This window comes from Phoenix dactylifera, chromosome 5 (assembly GCF_009389715.1).
Source record: "Phoenix dactylifera cultivar Barhee BC4 chromosome 5, palm_55x_up_171113_PBpolish2nd_filt_p, whole genome shotgun sequence".
Lineage (NCBI taxonomy): Eukaryota > Viridiplantae > Streptophyta > Magnoliopsida > Arecales > Arecaceae > Phoenix > Phoenix dactylifera.
The window spans coordinates 2,557,835-2,580,478 of NC_052396.1; the positions used below are offsets into that span (position 1 = coordinate 2,557,835).

A 22,644-nucleotide genomic window follows, 5' to 3' on the forward strand; every position below is an offset into this window, starting at 1 on the left:
CGGCGATCAGGCACCCATCCACATACTTTTTCCGTGCACGTCGGAACAAATCCTTGCCCCTTTAACTGCGAGGCCGGAAATCCATGTAGATCAACAAGGACATTCGTGCTTTATTTATTTGTTTATTGCTTCATAATTCAGTCGCGGAAATCCTTTGTTGGAGCCGGCTATGGATTTGGATCCCAAACCCCCGGACCCAGGGAATTGAAATATTTGCAATGTAATGGATCAGAACCGTTAAACCCTAGAAACCTGCATCCCGGTGGGCCCTTGATTTATTAACACGTGCGGACGTCAGGGCACCGACACCTTGAGATAAAAAAAGGTTTATTTATTTATTTATTTATTTATTTTATTAATTTTATTGGGCCGTATGTAAGTGGGCCCAGGACATAACCCGCGTCGCGCGAACGGGGCTTACCGACCTTTAGGTGACGTATCGACGCTTCCGTTTCTCGACCAGTGTTCCATTGCTTCTTTAACGTCGCCTTCCACCCCTCTTCCTCACTCTCCAACAAAGGCCATAAATACCCCCCGCCCCCTTCTTGTTTCTCCTCTCGTTCGTTCGCTTTTTGGGTTTGCTTTCTCGCTAGATTTCTTCGCTTCCATTATACTCTCTCCCCTCTTGGAGGCCGATCGCCTCCGATATTGCCTGCCGGCGATGCGCTGGTGAGGGGAAGGAGCCATGGGGGACCTGGGAGGAGTGCGCACGGAGGAGACCGTGAATGGAGGGACGGACGTCTGGAGTGCCTCCGACGCCGCCGCCTCCACCGCAGATCATCTCGTGGTCATGGTTCATGGAATTCTTGGGAGGTATGGTATATATCTTGGTCTGAGATGATCCTGTTGTGTAATTCGCGATATCTCCGAGGTTTGGAGGAAATTTGATTTATTTCTTTTTCTTTTTCTTTTTCTGATGCCTTTTACCGCCGGTGATTGCTTTGTCTTTTCGTTTCTGCGAGGGTTCTCGATGTGATTGGGTGTTAAATTGGAAATCTTGAATTTGGGGGTTTAACTTGTTCTTTGTTTCTCGCGTTTTCTTCCTCCATCCAACCTAGGATTGGTGATTTGGATATCGGTATAATACGCCTATTGTTTCTCAAGTTTTATTGTTTTCATGGAATTTCTCTTTAGAACAAGGGTTGATGGGCAATTACTAGTCATTCGTTGGAGGAATCTGTGCAGTAGATTCCTTATCTGTTGCTTCCTTCTTCGAGGCTTTAAAGTTTTCAAAAGATGTCTTGACGCAAGAACAGAGTAAGAATAACTTTTTTTTAAAAAAAAGATATAATTTTTAAATTTAATTTAGAAAGGAGCAGCCTGGTTGACTAACTGCGCTTGTCGTGCATGTGGTAATAGTCTCAGCTTGGCCAATAACAAGTTCCGAAGGGAGGTTGAGCAGGGGGTAACCGCTTGTTGCTACTTTGCTGGCTCCGGTCTCTGTGATTGGGTTGAGGATACGTTATTTCTTCGGCTTCAACAAATCCTGTAATGGAAATTGATTGAGAAAAAGGCACTCTTTTGGATCGATAAGAAAACTAATTATAGGGGAAGAAAAGGTCAAATGTTCTGGGACTGGGCTTGTTGGTGTGTTTCTGAGACAAGGTTCCTGGAAATCATGCATAAGATTCATTTCTGTTTTCTCCTCTATGGTTATGCCTAATAAGATGCATGCATTCAAAATTTTAAATACTTTATATGCATATCAATCCTTGAACTTTGCAAGCCTTTGTGCGATGTGCAGTTTTGCAGTCTCAGTCTCCTTTGCTTCTTATGTTCTGTGTTTCTTATTTTTTGTTTCTTTCTTGATGAAAAATGTTGAATGCTGGTCTTCTGTCTATGCTGCTTTTTTTATTCTTTGTTGATGAAAATTTTTATTTATAGTCTTCTCTCTTTTGCAGCACCGCTGACTGGAAATTTGCAGCCGATCAGTTTGTTAGGATGCTTCCAGATAAAGTAATAGTTCATTGTAAGTTTTTTTTTTGTGAAAAAACAGTCATCATCATCTTAATGTATCGTTTAAAACATCTATTAGAACATTTGCTTCTTCTACGTCTTTTTCTTCCTCTTTTTAATTCTTTTTGTTTTGAGTCAGTTAGAATGGTGGATACATTTTAAGAAATACATCAGTAATTGGCATAGCAAAATAATGTATTATTTCCTGCTGGATCATTTATGAAAAATTTTTAGTACGTCTACATCAGCCAATGTCCATATGCCGTGTTTATGAAAATCATCTAAATGCCATATTCAAAAGATTGGTCTGCAAAATTATGCCAATTATGTATGAATATCTGCATCAGCACTCTTTTATCTTCCACTTTTGTAGGCCTGCTAGTTCTTCTTCAGTGATTATCTGTTGTCTTAGAGTGGCTAGCTACATGGTAAATTGGTGGAAAAGAATATATCTTTCTTCCTGCCTTTGGATGACATTCTACACCTCCCTTGGCAACATTAATTGGTCTAATGTCATTCATGCCCTTGTTCCTGCCCCATCCTACTATGACTGTTGCAGGTTGCACTATATTCTGATTGTGTTTTAACTGCAAGGTTATTAAATGTCTTTGTTTGATACTGATGGTTCTTTGACACAGAATATATTTTAATGCTTAAAATTTGAGAACTCTCTTAGGTTACTTATTACTTATATTGATCATAAGCAAGGTTTTAAATCTTTTGGGATGGAGGTGTCCCGATTTATACGTGGAACGGGATGCCTCACTATCCTGCCTCATTCTAGCGGCAGTCTTGGTCAACAGTTCCATAGGTACCCTATGTTTCTCTCCTCTTATTTTTTCCTTTCCATTTCATTTCTTTCTTTCTTTCTTCTTTTTTCCCTTTGTTTCTTTCCTTGCTTCCTTCTTTTCTCCCTTTTTCCTTACCTTTCTTTTCTTTTTCTTATCCCTTCCTCTGCTTCTTTCTCTTTCCTTTCACTTTTCCTCTTCTTCATCTTTTCTTCCCTTCCTTTTTTTCCTTTTTTCCCTCTTCTTTCCTCGCATGGATGAGTTTCAGAGTTCCGACCCATCCCAGTCTCATTTTCTTACAGGAACAGAACAGGATTTCCAGGACACCCCTTGTCCTGCTGGGATTTAAAACCTTGTTCATAGGTACTTAGAATGGTAATTATTCTTTGTGAAGTATTTTTTTTGTGGATGCACTGCTATACTTCTGAAATAATTATAGAAATCATGGTTAAGTAAAGGTTATCCAAATTATTTATGTCATATTGTTTGAGCTATTGACTTGTCCAGTTTCTTTGTAGGTAGTGAAAGGAACATGCATAAGCTCACATTAGATGGTGTGGATATTATGGGTGAGCGTTTAGTAGCAGAGGTTAGTGTCTCTTCTAAACAACATAAATGTATCATGTTGATGATTACATTTTCTCATTTCTGAATTGCCTACATAAGTAAGTGATATTTCCGCAAAGACTAGGTGTTTTATTGTGTCAATTATTGTTTTCTCAGCATTTGTCAATACTTGGTAAATCAGGTCCTTGAAGTCATTGATAGGAGACCAGAAATTCGGAAGATTTCTTTTATTGCACACTCTGTGGGAGGATTGGTTGCGAGATATGCAATTGGGAGACTATACAGGCCTCCAAGAAAGCCTCAAGAAGATCTTTCAGATGATGCTTTTGATGATAATTCAAGAGGTACCATAGGTGGTCTAGAAGCAATGAATTTTATAACCGTTGCTACACCTCATCTCGGTTCTAGGGGACACAAACAGGTACTTTCTTATTTTGTAACTAACTTACTTAATTTTTATGCTTTTATATGCCTTGTGAAAATCGATGGGGGAAAGTAATGGAAAATTGGAGGTTTACCATAGCTGCAGCCATATCTTTTTTTTGTTTGTGACCATTATAAGCATAAGGTATCTGAGTGCCCAAATATGGTATAGAATGCAAAATTCATTTGAGTAGTGCATGTTTAAATAGTTTTCATCTTCACTGAGTTTTCTATTTTGGCCCTAGGTTTTGATGTCTGCTTCATCTTTTGTTTAGTTTCAATAGGAGTTTTCAAACCTAGGTTTGTCCTGTTTGTTTGACCTCAGCACTCATGGCCACTGAATCTACCAAAGGTCTTTATGACCTAAAAAGGAATTGCATTTTCTTTCAACTTTCATGTCACCACAGGTTGCTTCTTTGTGATTCAGTTGATAGGATCTCATTGATAAGTGCTATAAGATCTCATCCATCAAAGTCTATGGCTCTTGATCTAGCTTCACAAGTACGGAATTTTACATAATATTATTTTCTCCCAATCTTGTGTTCTAGGAAATCTTTATGTCCAGATTTATGTGAAACACCTACCAGAGAAGGCATTACACAATAGATAAAAGTTGAGAAAGAATGACAAGATGATCCTGAGAAAGGAATAACAAGATGATCTTCCCTATGGGCTCATGTCAATGAAAAAGTTGATTTTAGGTCTATGCTACATGGTTCTGTTAGTTGAATTTATCAAGATTTTAGATGGAAGACGGTTTGAATTTTCTGTCATTGAGGTGTTTAAGTTTGTCTGGTCTATCGACGTTTTGGGAGATTATAGTTCTCCAAAAATTGTGATGGTGATTGCATATGTTTTGAGCATAACCTCTTGTTTTGCAAAGTAACAATATCTATTATTTTTTAGTGGGGATCATCCTAGTTAAATGGATTTTGATTTTTCACTACATTAAACGAGATAGAGTTTAAACAGTTTTCTTCTTCTTTCCTCTCTCCTTTCTCTTTCTCATCTTTTCTCTTTTAACACATGGTTTGATGCCATGATATTAGTGATCTAATCAGGGTGACAAATGTTAGAGTTCGACTAAGAATTTGGTGGTTTTACAATTTTTTTTTTATATTTGCTGAGAAGAGAGGACTGGTTTTCTAAAAGGTGGTTGTATGTGCTGGTTTGGAAGGAGGGGATGCGGAGCACTTAGAAGAAAGGCTGGCATTTAAGTGAATGTCTAGGCATCTTGCATTGAAAATCAATTTAAATTTCTAGATTTGTTCATATCTTTGGATAGTTCTAAAATAATTTAGAAGGCATTAAAGACAGAAAAGTTAAGTCAAGAAAACAATTTTTACATTTACTATTGTGTAACATGACATTTTAACTAGTAAAATTACACATTTCCCATAAAAATCAAGCAATAGTATTAATTGATCATACAAAAAAAAAAGCTTGATTGTTCAAGTTTCGGTTCATGCAACAAGCAATGTTCTCAAATTATGAATAATCAATGCAGAGTTAAAATGTTAAAAATAAACAACTAATGATTAGTGAATCTTCTAGCCATTCTTTCAAATTTTGGATAAGTTTAGAGAACTGTAAGCAAAATGCTTTGATTTCACTTGGAATTGCTACAAAATTGAGTTGGAGTTTCAATTGAAACCAGTTTACGGAGCCATATTTGGCGTAGAATGAGAAATATTGGAAAGTTTTCTATTGAAGTTATACTTAGAATTGTAAGTTTTGGGAAATTTGGAAGTATGGAATGCCATATTTATACTTCAAAGCTAATAAATAGTTTCATCCTACAGTAACCCATACCATACACCAAAATATTCCATATTATACAATTTGCTGTAAAGTTGATTGTATTTCTGGACTTGTTTCTCTTTTGATATATTTGACAGTCTTTTAATTATGTATGTCTGTGTGTAGGGGGTGTTTAGGGACTCTAAAATTTGAAATGAAACTGCTGGTCCTGATTGAAACCATGATTGAAATCAACTCTTTGGAACTTGCCTAATAATTTGTTGATCCCAAAATATAGTCCAGATGCAATCCCTCTTGTATGACTAGTCATGGGCTGCCTGCTTAGGATCCAACTAGGTGATAGGCCTTCCCATAGGGGTTACCTTGACGGTTGGGTGCTAAGTGGGGCAGCCACTTTTGAAACAATGGGAAGCATGTTGAGGTTTCTTACCAGTTGAGAATTCAATCTGAAGAGCCTGCTTGATCATCAATAATATTAGAAACCTGGAACATATATCAGATCCTTACTTCAGATATAAGCAGTATACCTCATGGTTTAAATGGTGGTTGGCACAGCATGGCACGGTCTGATGAGTACCAAGTTGGTGCAGAATTGGCATCGTATGGACTCGATATTCGTACCTGGCAGGGTTGTCGTTCTGGTGCCTGCTAAACATGGCATCAATGTTGTGTAGCTCAAATCGGATCATGGATTTTAGTGGATCATAAGAATTTTTTTTATTAGTACTTCTCAAGAAATTATAAAGTTATAGATATGAGTCAACTATAAAGTATATTAATGAGGAATAAGAAATTATACATATAATAAGTCAGTTTCGACTATCACAAGCCTATATATAGCACATCTAATGGGAAGGGAAAAAACACCATTTCCAATTATTCAAGATGTTTATATACTCTCACTCCAAAAATATTAATTTGACTAACCTTTCTGTCAACTATAAAGTGTATTAATGAAGAATAAAAAGTCATACATATAATTTCAACTAATGTAAGCCCATGTATAGCATGTCTAATTGGGGGGAAAAACTCCATTTCCAATTAATATATACTATCACTCCAAATACATTAATTTGATTATCCTTAGTAGAATGTTTTAGAAAAGGAAATCAGATTTGAACAAGTGGTTATACAGACCTTTGCCTCTTGATTTGTTTTCCATGAGCTTCAAAAATCTCTTTTTTAAAAAAATAATTAAAAACCATAATTGAATTGCCAAAATTTGTGCTTGAGGATTATTATTGATAAATAAGCAACTCTAAAAGCAATTTAGTCAAATTAATTGTAAAAAATGGAGTCCGCATGGTTTAATTTGTAGATAACATGATAAAGTAGGATTTTATGATTCAAGGCATTGTCAGATATATAAGATGGATCTAGATCTTAATATCCTAATTCATCACAGTCCCAAGATAAGAATCAGATCATTTAGGACCGTCAAGATCCAGGCATTGACTGTAGGGTTTTAACAACAATGATTGGCACAGATTGGCATGGCATGATGTGAATATATTTTATGCTAGTATCAGGCTAGCATGCAGCGGGACTGAATACTTCAGGAAATGTACTTAATGAAGGCAAAGAAGAAAAATATTTGCTAGAGGATGGAATCTATATATATATATATATATATATTGAATAAAGGAGAAGGAATGGTTAAGTTCATGCAGACCCAACAAATTGCCCTTACTATTGTTGCTTGAAGGTTTAAAGGCATTTCAATAAGGGGAAGTAGCAAAATTTCATTATTGGGATTTACAGGGAGAACTAACCAATGCAAACGATCAGATAGTTTTGGCAACTTAAAATAGTTACAGGACCTAAATAAAATTATCCATGCTAAAATTGTCAAAGACTGAAACTTATTATGGACACTGATACACATCTGTGTTCTAACATTGTTCCAAACCTTTCTGTGAAGTTGAGTCTAGAAATGCTTCATACTGCCAACCTAATCAGCTGCCTTTCTAAGGTTGTTTTAAATTTTAGACACTAAACTAGCCTAACTGATCTAGCTAATCACAACCTTTTTATAGTTATTTCTGGGAAATATAGCCAAAGTCATTATGGATTAGAACTTTCCTTGAAAGGAGAGTTGCAATGAATGTTATTGAAATGACATTCCATTTCTGTGCCTACTGTGAATGGTCATTTCTCGTAATCTTCTGCAAATCTGGATGCTGGTCAACTAGTATCCGGTATCCACAGCCATCGACCTAAAAGAGCTAAAGTATCCACAAGCACCTACTTAAAAGAGATAAAATCACCATTACTCCCCTTACCTCATATTTTTCCTTGAATTTCTATCAAGAACAAAAACTATCATATCCGATGGAACAATGATACAGATAGTTATAATTAGTTAAACAGTGGTCCTTTTCAATTTGTTGTTTTTATGTACATGAAATAGCATCATCTGCTTTATTTAACGCATTCTATCATTTGATGAGGTCTTATGTATCCATAGGTCCCATTTCTTTTTGGCGTCATAGCTATAGAAAAAGTTGCTTCTCGTGTTATTCACTGGATATTTGGAAGAACTGGAAGACATCTTTTCCTCACTGACCATGATGATGGAAAACCTCCCCTGTTGCAGCGCATGGTGGATGATTGGGGTGACCTCTACTTTATGTACTTTCTTCTTTGCCTCTTTGTGTGAACTTGTGAGGAATACTTTCAAAAGTTTGGATTGCATAATAATGTTGTGAAAATTTACTAATGTAGGTCTGCCCTGCAAGCATTTAAACGCCGAGTGGCATATTCAAATGTTGGCTATGATCGTATCCTTTTGGTTATGTTCTTGGGTTCTGTTGGTTCTCTGTTAACTGTAACAAGACATATAACTAGCATTGTGGCAGTGCAGAAATTACTCTTGTTCTCCTAAACTATTTGTATTTAAAGATATAGTTGGATGGAGGACATCATCTATCAGACGCAACTCTGAATTGCCTAAGGTAATCTTTAGCACTTCTTTGTTTATTTCTTTTGTCCTTCCAGTATAACAAAATCCCCAGTATGATCCGAAAATCTGCTTTAATCTTGTATTCCACTTCGTAACATACAAACACTTAAAGGTACTCTTATTTTCCAGTGGGAGGATTCTTTAAGTCAGAAGTATCCACATATTGTATACGAAGAACAATCAAAGGGAGAGTGTGCAAATGTTTCTCCCATAGATGTTGACTGTGATATGTTAGAAGGTAAATATATTTATCAGCTGAATATACTTTGGAGTTGGGATGATGTTATCATTGTCTTGTTCTTAAATAATTATGTAGGTTTCTTATTATGTGTGCACTCTGTTTACATGCCTTGATCAGACTGTTTTCATCGTTTTCTTCATAGTTGCCAGGGAATGTCTAATGTAGGCTGATATGTTTCTTTAGGAACTTGTTCCATACCCATTTCAATCTGTGTTTCTGTAACTTCAAATTATTGCTACATGCAAGAACTCAGCACAGCTAAGCCTTCCTCCCAAACTAGTTGGGGTCGGCAACATGAATCATTTTCCTCCATTCCGCTCTATTTAGGGCCACACTTTCTGAAAATTAATCTAAAAATTTATAGAGATAATATTGTTCTTTTTTTCTGTGCATATCACAGGATGAAGCAATAATTTGAAACATTAAGTTAACAAAATCTATACACTCTTGTTGCTGATCTTTTTTTATCTGTTTATGTACCGATCTGTCTACTCTGTTCGTGCAAGTCATTTATATTAAATGTGCTGTGTCATTTTGTTCTGTTGGAGCTTAACATCTTTCCAGCAGCTGGAAGCCCATTGGTTACTGAATTCTGACAACAGTCCAGAAACCCGGCCAACAGCAATACCGTTGTGGTATTATGGATATAAGAGGAAGCCATCCAACATGTGAGGTTGGCAAGGAATGAGCCAGTCTCTTTCAGCTGGCCTCTGGAGCTATAGCAAAAAACGGAAGTTGGCTTTCACCTTTGATCCTTATGCGATGTTGGGAAAATGCTACAAATCATGCAGGAGATAATTCAATACATAACATTTCAGTCCAATTTGTAAACCACAAAACATGTCATCCGTGCATGCGTAGAATATTTATACAGTTTACACTAACTATACATACAAACCATAAGAATGCAACAAGTCGTTACTGTGTTATTGATGCTCGTGTGGCATAGTGGTTGATTTGACATCATGTCATACTGCCTTTTGTTTAATAATTTTTCTTTTGCATTATGTGTTGCAGAAAAGCTGGTTACAGGCCTCACACGATTGTCATGGGAAAGAGTGGATGTCAGCTTTCACAGCATCAGACAGAGGTTTGCTGCACACAGTGTCATCCAGGTTTCTCTCTCTTTCCCATTCGCTCTTTCCCCTGTGGCTGCTTAGCTTTTTACTGCAATGCTTAAAATGGCATGTTCTGTAACTGGAGTTTATGACAGGTCAAGGATTCCTTCGTTCACTCAGAAGGTGCAGATGTTATACAACACATGATCGATCACTTCCTTACCCGAGGTAGCATATAATAGCCTGGAGTTTCTGGGCTGTCGAGGTCCTCGATTTTTAGAGCTTAGATATATTCATCCAATACGGCTGGGTACGTAACAGAAAAACGATTGAACACAAATTGTAAATCCATTTGTTCCCCCAGGCCAAGATGTAGATGCCATGTTTTCATGTAAATCTTCGTATCCTTTCTATCGAGCATAACATTTTTTTTTCCGGTATACAACTCAGCCTTGAGATGTGTTGGGACTCTGCCAATAATATAGTTCTATGAGCTCATGCTGGTATCTTTAACATATCATCGTCGGTCTCTACGCTCCTGCCTGTTGGCGGCCAGTGTTTTGAGGTGTTGTCCATGAGCACACCTCTACTCAATGACTGCATTCCTAAACCATAGGGAAAGAACTACTGTCGGAATAATTCAGATTTAAGAAATTTCGCCTTAAGCTCTTTTTGGTAATTTGCTTATTTCCTCTTGTACATGCATGCAAGTATCCTGCTTAAGAGGTATCTTCCCGCTTATCAAAATTTCTTGTTTCTTGATTTAATAGGATGGCCGATGATGGCCAATTTGCTTAGCAAAATGGTGCTTGACATTAGAAGGCACCAGATGTGTGATTAATAAGTAACGGTTTGGGTTATCAGAATTCTAAAAGTAGACGCTCTCGTCTCTTGTTCATGCAAGCTGGACGGTGGTTTCAGCTAACCTGGCTCGGAAGGACAACAAGAGAAGCACAGAAGGTGGCTATACATAAATTTCCAGTTCTCCAACCATGGCTTTAATTGTTGTAGGCTACAAGGATTAGAGGAAAACGTTACATGATTCGGTGACATTTCTCGGTCGAACTGTATTGTTCATCATGAAAAGGCTGGATCCCCTGCTACTGGTATCCGTATAGCAGCACTCCGGCAAGATTAGGTTCTCGGTCTTTGGACTATCAGCCACTTCTGCTTCAGCTGTCTAGAAAGAAAAGCTTTTAGCCAGCGATGACTTGGCGAGTTCGATTCTAAATGGACCGTTGTTAAGTTGCACGACTGGAAGTTCATGCAGAAAGGTGTTTTTACAGCAATCGAATATGGTCTGTTTTAGCACACTTTAACCGACTGTTGATGTCATAGGGTGACAGGGATCAGCAAATCTTATGGATAGATCGATATCTTTACTTGAGCTTACTCCCGAAATTGGAAAGCAAAGGAGTGTTTTCTATAGGTCCCACTCTATCCCTCATGGCATCCCAAGCTGATAAGAACCAACGGGACAAGCAAAACTTTGTATATATATATATATATATGTATATGTATATGTATGTATACACACACACACATATACATATCCATAAATATATCAAGGATTTAGATACAGACGTACGTACAGACCCATACCATGGCATGCAGGCAGTATGATGTCGGCCGAGCCGGCACCTGCCGGTTCAAACGAGGCGTATTACATGCCGGTCCCCAGCCAGCTACGGCACATATCGAGTAGTATGGGCTGGTACGAGGTCCATTCAGGAGGGTCTCCAGTATCGAGTGGTATCGGGCAGTTAGCTCAATCCTTGATTATCACAAATAGCATAAATAAAATAAGCGTTATACATAGTGTAGATAAATGTTTACGTTTCACAATAAAATTTATCTTGCCATGCTGGGGCATTCCATTATGGACGCGTCCAAGCAGTAGAGACAAGGACACTTCACAGACGTATTGATCCACACAACCTATATCTATCTGCCTGTGTTCGAGCTCTGGTGTACGGCAGGGCCCAAACTGGCACGGTGCAGTAGAGCACAAGATGGCACCATACGCATGATCCAACCCATGGTTGGCACTAGCACGACATACTTAATTCCTTTCCTATGGTCTATAATGTGCAGGACTGCCTCCTCCATATCGTTTGCATCAGAATCTTCCAAGGAACTGAAGTTCTAATGATGATGGTCTCCATTATCCAAACTAAACATAAAGAGTACCATTCGCACCACAAAGTTGTTGCAACTTTAAATTTACCCAATGTTAGGAACACCTCTCTTAACCTGTCCTCGTATGAGAATCAAACCACCACCCTTCCACAACCATCTATAGGCTCTGCAGGAATCTATGGACATTTTTTTCCACAAACTCGAGTAGAAACTATAGAGCTCCTAAAGCAGCGCTTTGAGGCACTTGCTCATAATATCCATACATGAATGAGCGCATTGCAAATAGTTGATAAATTAATTGCATTATACACACAAAACTTCCATCTCACTGCACATCAGGAAGATGGATGTCTTGTGCTCAACAATTTAATCTAGCATTCACATGGTCAAATACCGAATTGAATGAAAGGAAGAATTTGCATATAAGATGTTGCTCTGGGTTGCTATTTCTATGTTTTATAATATCAGTATTAATTTAACATAGAGCTGCCGCGGATGTGATTTACGTATCATACCTTTAAATGATAGTATGCAGGTAAATACTCCAATCTCTGACCTATTGTGTGCAAAACAATAATGGAAGGAAAAAATGCTTGCAAGTAAAATATATACAAGTAGAATTTCTTACAGGAGGTCCACCATCTCAGAACTCAACTACCGCTCGACCTATTAAGATGTCCTGAGAACATTTATAAACTCTGTCAATTTTTTCAAACTAGATTGGGATTCGAATTGCAATATCAATTCAAAGTAGAAGATTGAACAAGCAACTGGAGAAAATGCTGATACCAAGAATTTGCATAATGTAATCCAGGAAATAATAAATCAGCCCATTGAGGAGTAAACATCACAACTACAACAGTCTAAAATATCTGGGTGTGTCCTTCATAAAATAAAAATACCTCCAAACTACACAAAGTTTTCTGAGTTGGTATTTTTTTGGGAAGACAAATCAGGAGCTGTTGCAAGGCTCATCCATGAGCTGAACTAAACAAAAATAACCTGGCAAAACCGCTTGAAGCATAAAGACAAATATTGGTTCGGTTCCTTAAAAAGGAAAAAACCCTCAATATTCTTTTACCAATACACAACATTTTATATGTATGAACCCTCTTTATTGCCCAAAGCTCTAAATATATACAGCAATGCAAGTCCATCTCTTGCTATTGCCTTAATATATTCTGCCTCATTAGTCACCGAATGATCACATAACACTCAAATGCACCTCCTTCGCATACAAGTTGTCTGAATTTCATGAAGGTATCTCGAAATCTCTTTGAACCCAGTTTGACAGTTTGATGTCTCTATCACTATTAGTATAACTGCTTGAACAGTCTCTTGATTATTTATGACATGTATGGACTCTCTATATTTTCAGTAAAATCATATGCCATGTATGATATCTTGGTCTGATAGAATTTAGGCTGCCATCCTCCCAAGGCCTTCATCCATGTTCCCATATTATATAAAAATACAATGTCCACAAATAACACGCCAACAAGACCACCAGCCACAAAAATGCTTGCCTGCTGGCCCCTATATTTTCAGTAAAATCCTATGCCATAGTACATTGCTCTGACAGCATTTAAACTGCTATCCTACCAAGGCCTTCATCCATGCTCCTATATCATATAAAAATACATTATCCATAAATAACATGCCAACAAGTCGACCCAACCGCCAAATGCCTGCCTGTGTGTCCACCAAAATCAGTAGTCAGTTTAGCTAAACAAGTATACAATACAGAGGGGGAAGAGAGGCTAGGTTCAACCAATCTGTAGGTTTACAGCAACAAGATATACAGCAGAATCACTAGAATCTTTTAAGAATTGCATGATATTGCAGTTTCAAACATGTTTCAGGAACAAAAATATCCATACATAAACAGATATGGATATAGCATACGTAGGCACATGCATTGGCATTAATGAAGTAGGGGTGCATTGAACTGGTGATGTTAACAACTGCAAAATATCCACTAATTGTAAATCACCTCAGAAGGACCAACTATGTTGTAACCCATGCAGAGTTCTATCATGTCTTTTACCTGTTAATGTAGAATGTACTTGAAGAATTTAATGTCGTAAAATTTGATTGCGATGAGAAAAACAATAAAAGGAAAGAAAAATTACCCAGACAGCTGTACCACCTTCTGACAAACAATGTTAGTCTGTAAACACACAAGAAATATCGATTAGAACTATAATATACTTAAAGAATCATGACAGAACCCAAAGTTATACATAAGCAACAGTAATCCGTTCCTGAAGGGGCATAACCCAAGAGTCCCATGTTCCACTACCAATTTCCCTGAGGGTGCCCAAAGGAAATTGATGTCAAGAAAGCTCATTTTCCATATACAAAAAGATAATCGATAAGCTCAGAAACTATGGTTATCCATCAAAAAGGATCTAAAAACATATTAAATTCTTTGGGACAATATTTTTCCTCTCTCTCTCCACCCTCTCCCTCTCTCTCCCAACCTCCATCCCCCCACCAACACTCACACACTCTCTCTCTCTCGAATTAATAATTAATACTGTAGCAGTCTAAAGATTAAAAAACAAAAAAGGTGAGAAAGAAGTATCTGAAATGCCCATGAGGCTATAGGAAACAACACTATGCATTGTGATTCAATGAAAACTGCCTTGTTTTATAGTTGTAACTAAAAAGATGCACATTAACTTTTGAAACAACCAATTCTAATATAAGTATAATCATGACAGGACGAAATGGCAGTTGGAGGGCAAGATGTCTTCTGCAACTAGGTGAAAGCAATAAAAGAAGGTCATGCAAGATCCAAAATCGAGGACATCAACCCATGTTCCTGTACTGGTACGCAACCAAGCAATTAAAAATCTTGTCATTTGGTTTGCAATTTAAGTGCTCCATATATAGATTACATGTGATTTTCTTTGATACAATATAAAGGTTACCTAGTATGTCAAATTAGTATGTTAAATTAGTCGACAATTATTACTGAGAAAAAAATAAGATCTTCGCTCATCATGGTCTTGATCCCGTACCAACAAAACCATTATCTCAGTTCTTAAAAACCTTGAATTGAAGGGAATTGTGTAGGGCATGGATGGCTCTGCTTAGGAAAGAATGGCTCGAATCGTACAAGTTGCTTAACTGTGTTTTCTGAACTATCAAGAACCTGCTAATATGGAAACGCATGATACAATAACAAAAAAAAGGAAAAAGAATATCCACAGAGACAAAATTGAAGTAAAAAGAAGAAAAAGCCCAATAACCAAATTCAGAGAATTTATGAACAATTTTATCTTCACTGGAATCAGGCCATGCTCTGCTTAAAATTAAGGAAAACAATAAAATATTAACAATACAGCATTGTAGGCCACTTACAGGAGTAAGGCTTGGGTAATGATGCACAAAGACAAGGATTATGAAGCTGATATAATTATACAAGTGAAATCAATAAGCTCCATCAAAGAAAACAGAGATGACAGACAGAAACAGGAAAAAATCACTGAGCATCTTTAACAAGACTCAATTGCTCTTGAATGTGCTGGGTCATTGTTTGATGTCAGTAGTAGCTGATGATCTGGATCATCCTCATCACTCTCCTCAGCTGATGAAGTAATCGACATGGACTCATCTTCTGAAATGTTTTCAACCCCATCAAAAAAAAGTCGATAGTTAGCAATCCAATCCACTACATGACAAAACATGAAAGCATCAAATCCGTATAAAATTGGATAACGTTAATTCGGGCAGTGTTTAAGGCTTTAAGTTCTGCAGTAACTTTTCTTTTTCTAATTTCAAACTGAGATGTTTGGATGCCATGTCCTACAGTAATAAAACAAAGTGCCACGGTTGATGAACTTTGGCAACATCGCAAGCCATCAAGATTTTTGGAAGATGAAACATTCCCTGAATATCAAATGCTACCAGCCTTTTTTTCCCAGGGAGCCAAACTGGCATAGGAAGAGTGTAAGTCTGGGTTGGAGACTTGACCCATACCTTCACTAGTCGAAGTTATCAGATCTTTAAAAGATTTGCACAAATATCTTACAGCTATCAGACTAGAAGATCAACCCAACTGGTTTGGTTGCAACTTGCAATTCTAGATGGAACCTACTAAACCGTAACTATTGCACTAATATAAGACAAACTAACCAGCGAGTGTTGGTTGAGCTGGTAAATTTCCAACTGCTGTAACCTGAATACTTTCTGGTAGAAGACAGTTGCAGAAAGAACCTGAAACTTCACAGAAGCTTATACTTATTAATATCCACTATCATAATGGAAGCCAGCAAAAATAACAGACAAGATACCGACCTAATCTTGCAAGCCGATTTACCCATCCTGGAATTGGTTTTCCAGTCAAACACATACAAACATCATCTGTGAAATGATTGCAGTTCTTGACAATCAAATGGTAGGTATCGCCATGATATTTCCCAGCAAGGTTTGCAATAAACATGCGGAACTCTGAATGAGACATGTCAGTGGTGCCCAGCCACACAGAACGCCGGAAGATAAAACCAGGACAGCATCTTGGTTCCACCTCAAATACTCCACTAGTTGGGTACTCATGTGCTCCAAATCCATACTCCATACCATGTACTGTTTGTTAAGTAAAAAATTAGTACTCGAAAATATTCAACAAAAAAAAAAGAAATTATAGCAACAAGAACCAAGAAAAATCTTGTCTTGTTTCATTCTTCGAGTACACAAAATAAGTATCTTTTATGTGCAGAGACCTGGGAGAAAAATCTTGTCTTGTTTCATTCTTCGAGTACACAAAATTATATCCCTTCAAAATATGAAACTTCGCCCAAAACAAAATGCTTACTGGTGCATCTTGTTAGGCACTACACATTCTACATCAATAATGATGGGTAATTGATCAATTGAAGTCTTGTTAGTTTGAAGTTTTTGGACATCTTTGTCATTTCTATACTAGAATATGAAACTAAATTGTGCCAGATGACAGTTTAGAGACAGTCTCTCTCTCTCTCTCTCTCTCTCTCTCTCTCTCTCTCTCTCTCTCTATCTATCTATCTATCCATCCATCCCCCCCCCCCAACACCCCTCCCTCCGCCTTCCTGGAGTCTATAGTTGTTTCATATTCAAATTCAACAATTGGATTAGTGGTAACTTGATAAAAGTTTTAGTTGCAATGACTGAGATAACAACTTCCCAAGCACAAAACAGACCTTACTCTCACAGTGACACTTCTTTAAAAAATAAATAAATGAACGAACTCTGATATATCAACTTCATGCAACAAAGAATTGTAACAGATGCATAGAGAATTGGAAAATGACATATTTACATATAAAACCAATTATATTTCAGCAACAATTCTACACATAACCAATTGAATGGGTCAACCTGTGGGCTGAGAATCCATACAAGAATAATTCAAGATCCAACTCTCATACAAAAATGTTAATATTTTTTATGTCAGATCATCAATATTGCTATTGTTCATGCATCAATCTTTTTGGACCAGAAAGATTCAGGCTTCAATAAAAACATCTGTTTGGTAACAAATTTCTTTGTCCATCATCCTCAGATCCTTCCGAGAAACCCATGCTCCAAATTACAAGTTTTTATAGTGAAACTTGAAGAGCAAGCATTGGAATAAGTTTTCTCACCAAAGTATGATGCCAGTTTGCATGCACATATGGTTTCAGGACTGGTACAAAAATGAGCACGTCAATGCAAATGAACAGTGTGTGTATACAAATTATAAACACAAATATACAACAAATTATAAATTGTGCCAGATGACAGTTTAGAAACAGTCTCTCTCTCTCTCTCTCTCTCTCTGACTCTCTCTCTCTATCTCCCCCTCCCCCACCCCTCCCTCCGCCTTCCTGGAGTCTGTAGTTGTTTCATATTCAAATTCAACAATCGGATTAGTGGTAACTTGATAAAAATTTTAGTTGCAATGACTGAGCTAACAACTTCCCAAGCACAAAATAGACCTTACTGTCACAGTGACACTTCTTTAAAAAATAAATAAATGAACGAACTCTCATATATCAACTTCATGCAACAAAGAATTGTAATAGATGCATAGAGAATTGGAAAATGACATATTTACATATAAAACCAATTATATTTCAGCAACAATTCTACACATAACCAATTGAATGGGTCAACCTGTGGGCTGAGAATCCATACAAGAATATATCAAGATCCAACTCTCATCCAAAAATGTTAATCTTTTTTATGTCAGATCATCAATATTGCTATTGTTCATGCATCAATCTGTTTGGACCAGAAAGATCCAGGCTTCAATAAAAACATCTGTTTGGTCAACGAATTTCTTTGTCCATCATCCTCAGATCCTTCCGAGAAACCCATGCTCCAAATTACAATTTTTATGGTCAAACTTGAAGAGCAAGTATTGGAATAAGTTTTCTCACCAAAGTATGAGGCCAGTTTGCATGCACATATGGTTTCAGGACTGGCACAAAAATGAGCACGTCAATGCAAATGAACAGTGTGTGTATACAAATTATAAATACAAATATACAACAAATTTACAAACACCCAACTCAAATGTCAGAAAATAGCTATGCACCAGCGGGTGAAAAGAAATTACTTAGTGCCTAAATATTAGGCATAGGTTTGGAGTTTGGACACAGGAAATTTTCAAAAGAATCAAAGAAAAGCAATAGCATATAAATATCTATATAAAAAAAAAAGTTTCACCATAAGAGTAAAGATAGGTGACCTAGCTGCATCCTAGCAGATTCCAAAATTCAAGATAACAATGCACTTTGGTAGTACCCCTATTATTCGGAACAACCTTTACTTGGTTGAGTTAGAGTCAATCACCACCACCCAAAAAAAAGAAAAGAAAAGAAAAGAAGGAATCCTTCTCTCCTTTCCCTGATCAAGTAGATATGGGAAGTGAATCTGTGTCTTTTGAAATTTATAAATGTATGAGATAAGATATTCTTAACTGTCAACCTTAACATTCCCATTAACCACTCACAAACAAGGGCATTTTCTCGGCATCCTATAATCAAATAATAATAATAAAAAAGCAACATAAATTTGTTAATAAATAATATTCATTCATTATCAGATATTAAGTACAACCCAATTTAACTTACATCAAAATTGGGCTTGAACTTAAAATTAACAATCACACATGCCATTTCTTTATAAGGCATTTACACCCAAACATTATGTACTTTTGAAATGATGGTTTACTTGAAACTAGGTTTTTTCTTACGTGCTTATTTCGGTGTCAGCCTTCACCTCAACTCATCAACTGAGCAACCTACTTAAGACTTACTTCTATTGTTAGTGTGCCATCTAATTGAAGACCTATAGTTATGCTAGATACGGACATCTTCTCTAACAATAAAATGAGATTGAATGATTAAACTTACAAATAAGAAGGTTTTCTATTAAAATTCAGAAGTGAGAAGAGATTCAGCACCACCCAACCACCATAAGAACCCAAATGCATGTATGAGGACTCCAGGTGCTTGTGTACCACTCAGAAGGTCTACATAGATTTTCCCTATAGCTTAATTTTTTGATAAAGGCAGGTTTTCTGAAGTAAAATGGATTCTGGCTTTCAGTTCAAAAGATAATAAATTATCACATGCCAGAATGCCGCCCCTGGCCAAGATTTGTGAACATGTTGCACCTAGGTCAGATGTCTGGTTTGACAAAAATTTTACTTATGTATGGTAAATGAGTAGAAAAATTGGTTTTACAGAGATCAGAATGTTATGGATTATTGTGCAGGGGAAGGGGATACATTCTATATATAAGAGCAGCAAGCAAAATGAAAGGGCGAAGAAGAAGAAGAAGAAGAATATAACCTAGAAAAGAGGAGGAGGAAAAGGAAAGAGGTAACAACAAAATCCTTAACTTAAAAAAGAAAAAAAAAAAGATATTTAATTCTCCGGTACCATATCAGACTAGCATAGGCCGGTATATCCTCTGGTACTAGTTAGGTGAACCTATTAGGTAAGATCTATTGTCCAAGATCCAGAAGATATTTAATGATAGTTATTTGCACCTATTTGGATAGCTTTTCAAGAAAGTGCAAGCAAGTGTTTTGCAACCTAATCAAAACGAAAATATGGATCTTCACTCATAACCTAGGCACTAAAGGCAATTCATGATACTGTTCTTGTGGCAAAAGAAGAAAAAACTTTCTGTAAGGCCTCTATCATGGATATGTCCCATATTTCACAAGAAAATGGTAGAAGGATGGATTCCAAATTCTTTCTTCTCAGTCACTGTTTTACTCAATATCTGTGTCCCTAATAACAAGTACATCTTCAACAACGAAAATTGGTCAATTTAAATCAGTAGTTCGCAATTTCATAACTCTCCCTTGCTATCTATTATTATTTCTAAAAAGATGAACCTTACAAAGCCAACAAGCTCAATTCATCTATAACGTATCAAACTCTACCATTCTTGCTTTTGTCAAAGAAAAAAATCGTTCAAAGAAAGAACAGGGGCGCGTGTGTGGAAAGAATATGGTTTCATTCTCAAACTACTTGCCGTTCATTCTAGTCCAAAGCAACTCGATCAGCATGCACAAACCCCTTTTTCACTTTCTCTAAGCATTAATCTGACCACAAAACTGTTTCAACATTTTTAACTCTATATTGATCACGACAGTGCAACAAAACACACTCTGCGAGAATAGTTATAATACCAAATCCTAACCCTTTTGGAAATCAAAAAAGATTCTAACTATACCGCTGCAACGGGAACGATCATAAACAATTTAATTCAGCCAAAATTCCAAACAGATTTATCAAGAAAAGTAGATGAAACAATAGGGAGTCGAGGGAAACGCACCTTCGATCCCAGAGTGGAAGACTCCGAGGCCAAATAAATAGAGATAATTGTTCATGGGTGTAAGATCGTAGACGTTCAAATAAAGATGCGACCTGCCGTTGCCGTCGCTCCTGCCATGCTTCAGCACCTTCGGAGACGCACATCCCGGCAGAAGCGACCGCATGTTACTGCGACTCCAGAATCACCTCCAAGGATCCCTCAGAATCCCTAATTCCGGGTCAATTTCCTCATCACCGAGGCCAGGATTCGAGCTCGAATTCAAGAATCAAGCGAAGGGACTGCATTTCGAACGGGGAACCCTAGAATCGGAGGAACCTTTGGATTATGGCGGCAAAAGGGGGAAAGGATAGATCGTGGTTCTTGGAATCTTTGAAGGTGGGGGTGAGGCGGGGTTTCTTTGAAACAATATAATTTTTTTAATTCTATTTTACCTTCTCCTTTCCTTCTTTCAGGAAAGGAGAGCTCGCCCTTCAAACAGAGGAAGGAGATGGCAACCCTTTTTGAATTCTTAATTAATAATATTAATTCGCAAGAAGAATGCCCTCTAAAATGCTTACTATTACCATCATGCCCCTATAAAGGCGATACACTGAATGGATGGGTCCTGTAACCTGTTGGGTAGGAGTTGTACTTTTTTTTTTTTATTTTTTTTATTTTTTTTTTATTTTTTTTTTTTTGCTAATATGGGTGGATCCTACCTGTCGGGTACGGATACACCCAATAAAATCAAAAAAAAAATTTATTATGAAAGCATCTCCCCTCATGGGGCAGTCGTCGCAGACGGGAACCTCACTCGTACTAGTCGCGTCACCCAGCTCTGACCCGCCCGAGGCACCATCTCCCTGTCCCACAGCCACCTCTAGAGAACCTAGAGAGGCGAGGCAGACGGACGGCGAGTCCTGCCCCGAGGCCTGAGCCCCGAAGTGGAACTCGCTGGCACTGGGCCCCGCAGCCTGGGCTAGGAGTTGTACTTTCGCGCGGAAGAATGATTCGCCTTCCTCGGCGCAAATCCACCAATAGATCACTAAAACATTGCCTCAAGATTTGTGCAGATGATGAATGAGGGAGTTTGGAGTGCTTAGAGAGCGGTGTAGAGGGCGAGATGAACATCAATTATTTACAACCCAAACGCATTCTTGTTTAACCAGCAATAAGGCTCGCTGAAAGAAAGAGTAAAAGATTTTCCTTCTTTTGCATGAATCCACACATCCACCACATAGATCTCAAAAACTATCCACATTCTATTATTCATCCATTTATATAGATCTCAAAGCAACCAGTGGATGATCTAATAGTGAATTCTCATGAAAAGATTCCTTCTGTAACTGGAAAGATACAACCCGTACGCTGGTCGACCGTGTGCTTGCAATTTCTGTCTTGATATGATCCATCTAACATAACATGCAAACCCTATTTATCAGTACAAACAGGAATTAGGAATTTGGCACGTCAGCAAATAAGTTTTATCTTGTCTTAACAAAAGCCAGAGTGACATGCTCCTGATAATAGATAAAATGACACAATTGAATCTCATTGGAACATGTTTTAGCGTGTCAAATAGCATGCAGCGAGGTAACTGTGCCAGTTTAAACTATGTTAAGCTATGAAGGACTTATCACAATGCAATCTTTCTTCCTGAAAGAGGAAGAAGTTGCGAGATGCTTTGAGATTTGTTTCTGAGTATAGAAGCATTTCCCTTCAAAATCATAAAGCATTGCTGATTTCCCAACTGTTGATCAATCTCAATCTACATTTTCTTCTTTCTTTTATGATGGTGGTGGGTGGACAGAATCATTTCAGAGAAATGATATCACAATCACTCATGACTACTCGTGCTAAGTAGTTCCCATTCCTCACAGGAACATGCCATGTTCTCATCTCCATTATTTGAGGCAATTTGTCACGGCCAAGGAATGCTTCTATGGA

The 22,644-nt window shown here is 37.4% G+C and overlaps 2 protein-coding genes across 5 annotated transcripts; one reads left to right on the plus strand and one right to left on the minus strand.

The window, feature by feature from the left end:
* Positions 1-483: 483 nt before the first annotated feature.
* Positions 484-10,271, plus strand: LOC103704657 (lipid droplet phospholipase 1-like). Of its 3 annotated transcripts, none has more exons than XM_026803676.2 (10): positions 484-813; positions 1,902-1,969; positions 3,263-3,333; positions 3,493-3,732; positions 7,963-8,126; positions 8,220-8,275; positions 8,391-8,449; positions 8,587-8,695; positions 9,716-9,813; positions 9,912-10,271. In XM_026803676.2, exons 1-10 carry the CDS (start codon positions 686-688, stop codon positions 9,993-9,995), a joined length of 1,077 nt encoding a protein of 358 aa, XP_026659477.1. In that variant the 5' UTR covers positions 484-685; the 3' UTR covers positions 9,996-10,271. The 3 variants fall into 3 exon arrangements, with proteins under 3 accessions (XP_026659477.1, XP_026659478.1, XP_008786261.1); XM_026803677.2 differs by having other exon boundaries at positions 8,403-8,449; XM_008788039.4 differs by having other exon boundaries at positions 485-813; positions 8,397-8,449.
* A 4,850-nt stretch (positions 10,272-15,121) lies between these two features.
* Positions 15,122-21,216, minus strand: LOC103704660 (deSI-like protein At4g17486). Of its 2 annotated transcripts, none has more exons than XM_008788044.3 (4): positions 20,719-21,216; positions 16,201-16,488; positions 16,039-16,125; positions 15,122-15,520 (listed from the first exon to the last, which is right to left on the minus strand). In XM_008788044.3, the coding sequence occupies exons 1-4, from the start codon at positions 20,879-20,881 to the stop codon at positions 15,399-15,401; spliced, it is 660 nt and encodes a 219-aa protein (XP_008786266.2). In that variant the 5' UTR covers positions 20,882-21,216; the 3' UTR covers positions 15,122-15,398. The 2 variants fall into 2 exon arrangements, with proteins under 2 accessions (XP_008786266.2, XP_008786267.2); XM_008788045.3 differs by having other exon boundaries at positions 15,128-15,520; positions 16,039-16,119; positions 20,719-21,214.
* Positions 21,217-22,644: the final 1,428 nt, after the last annotated feature.